Source organism: Equus przewalskii, chromosome 9 (assembly GCF_037783145.1).
Source record: "Equus przewalskii isolate Varuska chromosome 9, EquPr2, whole genome shotgun sequence".
NCBI classification, from domain to species: domain Eukaryota; kingdom Metazoa; phylum Chordata; class Mammalia; order Perissodactyla; family Equidae; genus Equus; species Equus przewalskii.
Genome location: NC_091839.1, coordinates 10,180,767 through 10,189,447, shown reverse-complemented (window position 1 = coordinate 10,189,447; position 8,681 = coordinate 10,180,767). Strand labels below are relative to the sequence as shown.

At 53.7% G+C, this 8,681-nt stretch overlaps 1 protein-coding gene across 1 annotated transcript; it reads left to right on the top strand.

Annotated features, from left to right (window-relative positions):
- Nucleotides 1–250: 250 nt before the first annotated feature.
- On the top strand, nucleotides 251–8,429 carry LOC103566034 (interferon lambda-3-like). The gene is made up of 6 exons (XM_070559519.1): nucleotides 251–290; nucleotides 2,707–2,930; nucleotides 7,578–7,655; nucleotides 7,923–8,057; nucleotides 8,161–8,244; nucleotides 8,331–8,429. The coding sequence occupies exons 1-6, from the start codon at nucleotides 251–253 to the stop codon at nucleotides 8,427–8,429; spliced, it is 660 nt and encodes a 219-aa protein (XP_070415620.1).
- The last annotated feature ends 252 nt before the right edge of the window (nucleotides 8,430–8,681 follow it).

Genomic DNA, 8,681 nt, shown 5'->3' with positions numbered 1-8,681 from the left:
TGGGAAGGGTGGTAAGCAATGCCGTCTTGGCATCAGCCCTGCTTCCCAGACTCCTTCTTCTACCTATTGGGCCCAGCACCATACAGTGATGGTGACGTAGGGCGGATGCTGCTCACCCAGTAATGCCCCCTCTCCTTGCAGCGTTCCAGTTCCGAGCATGGCCTACGCTGCATCTTTAAGAGGCCGTTTCACGGCTCTATTAGGGAGGAGCTTCTGGGCGGGGGGGACTGCAGTGGGACCCGTGGATCCCATGGTTGTGGCCATGCTGCGCTTCCTTTGCCGTAAATCCCGTGAGCCATGGCAACAGCACGCAAGATCCTCGTTGATGGATCAGAGTCTGAAACCCCTCAGCTAGTTCTGGCCGAGGCCTTGAGGGCAGGAAAGGCACACCCATGGCTGGGTTATCCCAGCCGAGAAAACCACAGCCCGTCCAGGGTGGAAGGGATCAGTGTCGTCAACGTGCCACCAAGCAGCAGGCTGGTCTCCTCAAGGCTGGAGCTTCTGGCTGGCCAGTTTGACCCTTAGCAGTGGCAGCAGCTAGATCAGTTATCACGAAGGGGAGCTCATGCTGTTGGGCCCCATGCGTGGCCTTCATCCTGACACTATGGCTGCTCCATTGGGGTGCCCAGGGTGTCAGAGCTGGGGAGGATGATGACAGAGCCTGAGGTCAACTGGGCAGGTCATATTTTTCCTTGGTTGATTAATGTCACTTCAGTAGTCAATACTTTCTGCTGATCATTGACGTGCAAAAAACTCTTCATGCTGTGTGTCCACCCCATATGTCCGTTCCTATACCTCTGTCCCAACGTCCTCATCTGTGATCATCTCATCATTTTCAGGCTGATTCCAGGCAGCTGATGAGTACCAGGCTGATTGTCACTCCTCATAAGTTCATGGACAGTGACCTCGGGCTACTGCTCTTCCCACATGGTGGGTCATCTGCTCTGTGCCCTGGAGCTCTGCCCACTGGGGAGGTTCCCTCTCAGCACCACCTTTCAGGGTCACCCTTGAATTGAGCTGTAGTGAGACAAAAGCCCCTTTTCTTCTTGTCCCCACCTGCTGAGCCAACCCATGGACTAAGCTTAGCCTCTTTCTTCCAACATCAGCCAGTCATCAAGGACCCCGGCCGTGTGGCCTTGGGGATGAACAGAGGAATGGGCACTGATGCAACAGTGACGGATGATGTGGAATTTGGGCCACCTGTTCAGGAAGCTGACTTGTCCTCTGGCCCTGCCTGTGCCCAATCCTAGAGGCGCCACTTCCATCTTACAAGGAACAGTTGCCTGGCTCACCTGACCTTACGGCTCAGCGGCTCAGACAGCTCCTAGTTGGTGACCCGATGTCTCGTGGCCTGTGCTTTCTCTCTGGCACAACCCAGCAGCCCGCCAGGCTCGGCTTTATGAACGGTGGATGCTTTGCTGTGGTGCACTGTCCTGCCTCCAGAACCCTAGTGGGCCATGTGTGATTCTCCTCCTGAGGTTCCTGTAAACTCCACACGGGCTCCTTCCTTTCCCCAGATGCCTCCAGTTCCACAGGGTCTGTTAGATCACATGTTTCGAGGGGCAGAGCTCACACCACAGCCTGGATCTGCGGCAGAGTTCTCTTCTGCATCCCGTTCAAGGGAACACCTTTCCGTGTTTATGGCGTGGAGCGTTATTCCCAAGTGTGGAATGTGCTGTCTGCTGAACCCAAAGACGCCTACAAGCCTGTGCCTTTCTCTTTGTGGTGGGAGGTATGAGCTGCAATAAGTTTATTAGGGGGGGTGCCCTGACACATCCCAGACTTCTGGACTCCCAAAAACCTCGCTCATGTAGAGGCTCCTAAACCTTTGATGAGTGTCTCTCCCACCTCTGGAGCACGTCTTCCAATGCTCTTGTCACTTCTTCCTCATGCGCTCTGATTAACATGGTGCCACTGAAGAGTCAGCCAATGTAAAGACTGAGGAAGGTCCAGATGGGCCGGGTCCCGACAGCTGACGTCATGACAGAGGGCAGGACTGGAACATACCCCTGGGGCCCGGTTCAAGTGTGCCTCCCGGCTCCTAAGGGAACGTGAGCAGCTTCTGATCCTCCTTTCCGGGAGGGACAGAAAGATTACATGTGCCGGGTCAATGGACACAGATCAGAGAGTGAGACCGTGTCCATCCTCTCCAGCAAAGACACCGTGTCCAGCACTGCAGCCAATCTGGGCTACACTGGGGGAAGTCTGAATGTCCACTGTCATCCACTCTGATCCATATGGCCTTTGAGGGGCTCAGACAGGTGCACTAAACGGGATATGACAGGGACCACCACTCCTGCGTCCTTTGCGTTTGAAGACGGCGCTCGCCTCTCGTAACCTCTGGGATGTAATGATTTCTAAAAACTTGTGGAGGCCAGGATGGAAGGAAGCAGTCTCAGAAGCTGCGATGTGGCCTCTCCCCAGTGAGCAGCTCCGTGAGCCAGATCTGGGTCAGGGCTCCCCTTCTTCCTGCCTCCATGTGTCCCCCACTGGCAGAAGGGACAGATGGCGCCTGGGTCCCTAACATCAGCACCAACCCAGACCCTCTGCTCAGCACTTAGAGAGCCTGGGTCTCCCCCTTTCACCGGTGTGCTGTTTGCATCCAAGGAGATTGCCATTGGCAATGGTTTGCTACTAAACGTTGAGCAACCGGCTCTCTTTAAGAAAAGCTCTGATTTGTAGCATTTTCCAGCTTCTCTGGTGTAGACACCACCACCACGGCTGACATCAAGGCGCCAACACGCGTCCCTGAGTACGGAATTCGGAAGAGGCGGCAGCAGGACCTCGTGACAGAGCATTTCCATACAGACACGATAGACACGCTGTTGTCCTTTCCGAGGGCTGTCGAGACAAAGAACCGTGACCTGGGCGCCTTAGAACGTCGGGAATGTATTGTCTCACCCTTCTGGCGGCCAGAAGTCCCAATCAAGGTGTCCGCGGGGATGCGCAGGTCCCTGTGAACCTGTAGGCAGGATCCTTTCCCGCCTTTTCCTGCTTCTGGTGTCGCCATCCCTCCTTGGGGCCCTCGGAGGCACCACTCTCGTCTCACCCCCGTTGTCACCTGGCCAGCCTCTCCTTATGCGTCTTCTTCCTCTTTGAGAAGCAGAGCAGTCACGGGGCCTGGGGCCACCCTGAGGACCTCATCTTGACCGATTCCATCTGCAGTGACCCTATTTCCAAATGAAGTCGCATTCTGAGTACCAGGGGTCAGGCCTTCAACGTATCTCCTAGGGGGACACGCCAACCCATAAATAACCTCAAGGGCATAGATAATAGTAATGTATAGTAACAGGAAAATAATTAGGAAGTGATTTATGAGCATTTATTACCTTTGTTTTAATACAACTTTTAATTATGAGGTTATATAATTTAATTTTTAATGGCTTCGTTTAACAGTCAACTTATTAAATTCCTGAAAATTGAACAGTTGGCGCTCGTGAGTGGGACAAGCCGGCTCCAGCACCGCGGTCATGGGTCCCTCTGGGAAGGCCTGGGGAAGTCACTAGTGAGCACACTTGCTGTGGCATCCTAGGGCCGTCCTCACAGGGGCCCGGCCTCCCCTGCCGTTTGGGATCTGAAAACCGACTCAGGTCTGCAATCAGGGCGAGGGCCCACGACTTCTTATTGGGGCGTCGGCCCTCAGCCTCGTCGTCGTCCATCCTCAGTTTCCCCGGATGCTATAAATCAGGAAATGCTCACAGTGGCTGCCGTCTACCTTGCCGCTCGCAGGGTTACGTTCTCCTCGAGCTCCCCAGTGCCTTTCGCGGGTCAGGCTCACTGGCTGCGGTCCAACCTTGCTGCTTGTCCCAATCATTGCGTCCAGCTTTCCTCTGGAGCCTGTGTCACCACCTCGTCTGTGTTATTTAGGGGTCCTACCATCGCCATCATCATCAGGTGGTCCAGCTTATGAAAGCATCCCCCGCCGTCAGCCCGGGCCCACGGAGGGAGCCACCTCGGAGTCTCCTGGTGACGCTGGCACACCCGTGCTGGCGCATTCCCTGTCACTCTGGAAGCAGAGTGTCATTCATGCAGCGTCTCCCATGGACCACGCAGCCGGGTGGGCCTCCAGCCTCACGTGACCCATCCCCTCCTGCTGGTCCTCTGGGCCTTCGGTACCAGCACCATGTCTACCTCACGGAGTGTGGGCCTTCACGTTTTCCGAGCATATTAACCCCATCTCCCAGGCTGCTTCCTGGGATGTTAAATCCTTTATACAGGAGAATACTCTGGAATTGGTAAATTCTCCCTAATCCAACCATTGTGGGTTGACTTGTGCCCTCCCAGCTCCATGCCCCGAAAATATGTGTTGCGGTCTGAACCCCCAGGACCTCAGGATGGACCTTATTGGATATAAGGTTGTTGCAGGTGTAATTAGTAAAGAGAGGGCCATGCTGGAGTAGGAGGGGCCCCTAGTCCTATGCGACTGGTGTCCTTAAAAGAAGACGGCCATGTGAAGACAGAGACACAGGGAAAGGGCGGTGGGAAGAAGGAGGCAGGGAGCGGAGCGTGCGGCTGCGAGACGAGGAGCACCAAGGATTGCCGGTACAGCATCGCAGGCTCGGAAGAGACAAAGACGGACTCGCCTGTGCCTTTCAGAGGGAGTATGGCCCTCCCGACACCTTGGTTTTGGACTTCTGGCCTCCAGACCGTGAGACAATAAATTTCTGTGTTAAGTCACCCAATTCATGGCACTTTGTCATGGCCGCCCTGGGAAGGGACACACCAACCTCCCTTCTGTCACCTTCGATGGAGCGCGCTTGGGAGCCAGTCCACGCACACACCGGCTCCTCATGGTGCTTATTCCCATGCCCTGTGACATCCTTGGTGTCTCTTGGCATCCCAGGTGGGGGCAGGGCCTTATCAATGTGTTCACAGAGTCACATGTTTTTGTAAAATGAGCAAAAAAAATGTTTTTCCATTATGTTTCTTTTTTTTATTGAGATACAATTGACATATAACATTATATGAGTTCAGGTGTACAGCATAATGATTCGATATCTGTATATATTGTGAAATGGTCACCACCATAAGTCTGGTTAACGTTCGTCACCATACATAGTTATAATTTTTTTTCTTGTGATGAGAACATTTAAGATTTACTCTCTCAGAAGGGAACCCTTGTTCACTGCTGGTGGCAGTGCAAACTGGTGCAGCCGCTATGGAAAGCAGTATGGAGTTTCCTCAGAAAATTAAGGGTAGATCTACCATATGATCCAGCTATTCCACTGCTGGGTATTTATCCAAAGAACTTGAAAACACAAAGGCATAAAGATACTTGCACCCCTATGTTCACTGCGGCATTATACACAATAGCCAAGACATGGAAGCAACCTAGGTGCCCATCAAGGGACGAATGGATAAAGAAGATGTGGTATATATATATAATGGAATACTACTCAGCCATAAGAAATGACGAAATCCGGCCATTTGTGACAACATGGATGGACCTTGAGGGTATTATGATGAGTGAAATAAGTCAGAGGGAGAAAGTCAGGTACCATATGACCTCACTCATAAGTAGAAGATAAAAACAACTGAAAAAAAACCCCACATAGTATTGAAGATTGGACTGGTGGTTACCATTGGGGAAGAGGGGGAGGGCAAAAGGGGTGATTAGGGTCACATGTGAGGGGACGCACTATAGTTAGTGTTCAGGTGGTGAACATGATGTAATCTACACAGAATTCGAAATATGACGTACATCCGAAAAAAATAAAAATTAAAAAAAAAAGATTTACTCTCTCAGCAATTTTCAAATCAACAATATAGTATTATCAACTATAGTCACCACGCTGTACAGTACGTCCCTGTGACTTATTTATTTTATAACTGGAAGTTCGTACCTTTTGACCACCCTCACCCATTTCGCCCCCTCCTGGCAACTACCAATCTATTTTCTGCATCTCTGCGTTGTTCTTTTTTTAGATTCTACAGATGAGTGAGATCGTACAGTATTTGTCTTTCTCTGTCTGACTTATTTCCCTTAACATAATGCCCTCAAGGTCCATCCACGTTGTCACAAATGGCAAGATTTCCTTCTTTTTATGGCTGAGTAATATTCCATTGTATATATACCACATCTTCCTTATCCGTTCGTCTATCGGTGGGCACTTAGGCTGTTTCTATGTCTTGGTTATTGTGAATAATGCTGCAGTGAACGTGGGGGTGCATGTATCTTTTTGAATTCGTGTTTTCATCTCCTTTGGTTGCATACCCAGAGGTGAAATTGCTGGATCGTACGGTATTTCTATTTTTAAATTTTTGAGCACTCTCCCCACTGTTTTCCGTAGTGGCTGCATCCATTATGTTATTTAAAAGGAGCCCCTAAATTGTGTGAGCTTCAAGCCCCGCTGATCCCGGGTCTGCCCCTGCGAGTGAGAACAGCTCAAACCAGTCAGTCCACACCGAGTAGAGTCCACACACGGGCTGAGCCGCTGTAACACAGAGACCCCCCAAATCAGTGGATGAATCCACAGCCGCGTCATTCTCCACCACCTCCCAGCCCAGTGAGTGGTCCAGTTGGCAGGACGGCTCTGCTCCGTCCTCCGGGGACCCGGTTCTCTGCTCGGCAGCCCCCTAGGGCGGGCATTCTTAAGCATGTTCATTCATCGGACCTCGTGGCAGCCTTGCAAAGCTTCTCAGAATAAAAGAAAGTACGCAGGACAAAGGAATCCAGTTTGTACTGTAATGCAGTAGTCCCAACATTGTGTCGAGCTGTGCTATAGTAATTTATGCGCTCTTCATTAATGCATTCATTAAAAAGCCACCCATGGCAGCTTTAATAGCTACTGGAACTTGAAAGTAGAGAGGAGCATAAATGATATTTCAAGATGCTTCAGCAGCCACATTCATTCCCAACTCGGACTTCAGCAGCTGGGGGAGGGGAGAGGAGCCCCGTCCTTGTCTTTACTCTCTGCTGTCCCCCCTTTCCGACTCCTCTTCCCACCCACCGCGGCCCTCTCCCTGGTCATCTCCCCTCGCCTAGCAGCCTCGCTCTGGGAGCCTCCAGCCCCTTCATGGAAATGCTCCCTCACCACCCCCACCCCCCATCACACACCTACCACCGCTCCTTGTGGGTCGAAGCGGCCCCAGCCCTGAGGATGGTGCAGCTGAGGAAGTCACCTTCTGCGTCAGTGACCCTCTCCCTGGGTCCCTGGCTCTCCTGGCCCTGCCCTGCTCCCAGCGTCCCCAGCCTGGGGCTTCCCCTAGGAACACGTGCCACCCTTGGGCTGTGCTCTCCTGCATCAGCCCAACTGCCCGTGTGTCCAGGCTAAACATTGCACCATGGAGCTGAGGCAAGAATTATGTCCCGGATGGAGCAGGAAGTTCAGAGACACAGCTGGGGACAGAGAAGCAGGCTGAGACCCAGGAGGGGAGACTGAGGCCAGACATGCAGACAAGACCTAGGTGGAGCCTGGGCCATGGAGCTGAGGGCAGCGCCTGCGTCCTCCTTCTGTGACAGGGGCTCAGGGGTCAGGAATGGAGCCGGGGGAGGTGCATTAAGACAGTGAAGGACACCTTCGAGAGTCCCCCATCATCCCTCCTGTTGGGGGCTGACCTCCGCCCTTGCCCTCTAGAGAGGGTCCTTCCTGCTGAAGAACCACACCTGCCGCTCCCGCCCCTTCCCCAGGACCTGGGACCTGAGGCAGCTGCAGGTGAGTGGGGGGAGTCAGGCCCCCGGCCCTCACCCGGCCCCCTCTTCTGGAGACACAGGCAGCCCCTTCAGCTTCTCCTTCTCTCCTTCTGTTGTCCCTGTCTCCTTGCCCTCTGCACCAGTCCCCTTGACCTCTTGCCCTCACCTGACCACCGTGCCTCTGCCCTCCCACCTGTCCCCCGACTTTCACCTTCACTGTCCCCTCCTCGGTCCTGCTCACCTGTTCTCTCACATGTGACTCTCACCTGTCTTCTCTCCCCATCCTCAGGTGTGGGAGCGCCCCGTGGCCCTGGAGGCTGAGCTGGCCCTGACTCTGCGGGTGCTGGCTAACTCGTCCCTGGGGGACGTCCTGGACCGGCCCCTTGGCACGCTGAGCCACATCCACTCTGAACTGCAGGCCTGTGTGAGTGCCCTGGGGAGCCGGGCCGTGTGTGTGGGCTCTGACCCCCCATCTGTCCCCCTCCGGCCCTGGCCCCGCCTCACCCACCTCCCTCCTCTGCCTGCAGGTGGCTGCTCAGCCCACAGCGGGTCCCAGGCCCCAGGGCCGCCTCCTCCAGTGGCTGCACCGGCTCCACAAGGCCCCAAAGAAGGTGAGCGCCCAGGGAGAGACCAGTGTCTGGGGCAACTGGGAGCCCAGGTGATGGGCGGCCACTGACCCTGCGCTTCCTCCCCACAGGAGCCCTGGGGCTGCCTCGAAGCCTCTGTCATGTTCAACCTCTTCCGTCTCCTCACCAAGGACTTGACGTGTGTGGCCAGTGGAGACCTGTGTGTCTGACCCCTGACACCCACCGGCAACCTGTCCCATCCCCTTAGACATGATTTGTGTACCAAATACCTCTCCTAGATTATTGCTTGCAGATCCCTATTTGTCATGCATTTACTCTTGCACTTTTTATACAACGTGTGAAAATAAACGATTTGTCTTTGACATTGACCTTGTTAGTATGTGACTGTATAAATGAATGCTGGGCTGCATATGTGCCTGTGGTCCTCTGAGGGCGTGTTTTCAGGGGAAGAGCTAAGGAGG

Coding starts and splice junctions, on each gene's coding strand:
- LOC103566034 (XM_070559519.1), top strand. CDS start 251: ATGGTTGTGGCCATGCTGCGCTTCCTTTGCCGTAAATCCC. Junction 291..2,706: donor CTTCCTTTGCCGTAAATCCC/GTGAGCCATGGC, acceptor TCTCTGGTGTAG/ACACCACCACCACGGCTGAC. Junction 7,656..7,922: donor GGGACCTGAGGCAGCTGCAG/GTGAGTGGGGGG, acceptor CCCCATCCTCAG/GTGTGGGAGCGCCCCGTGGC.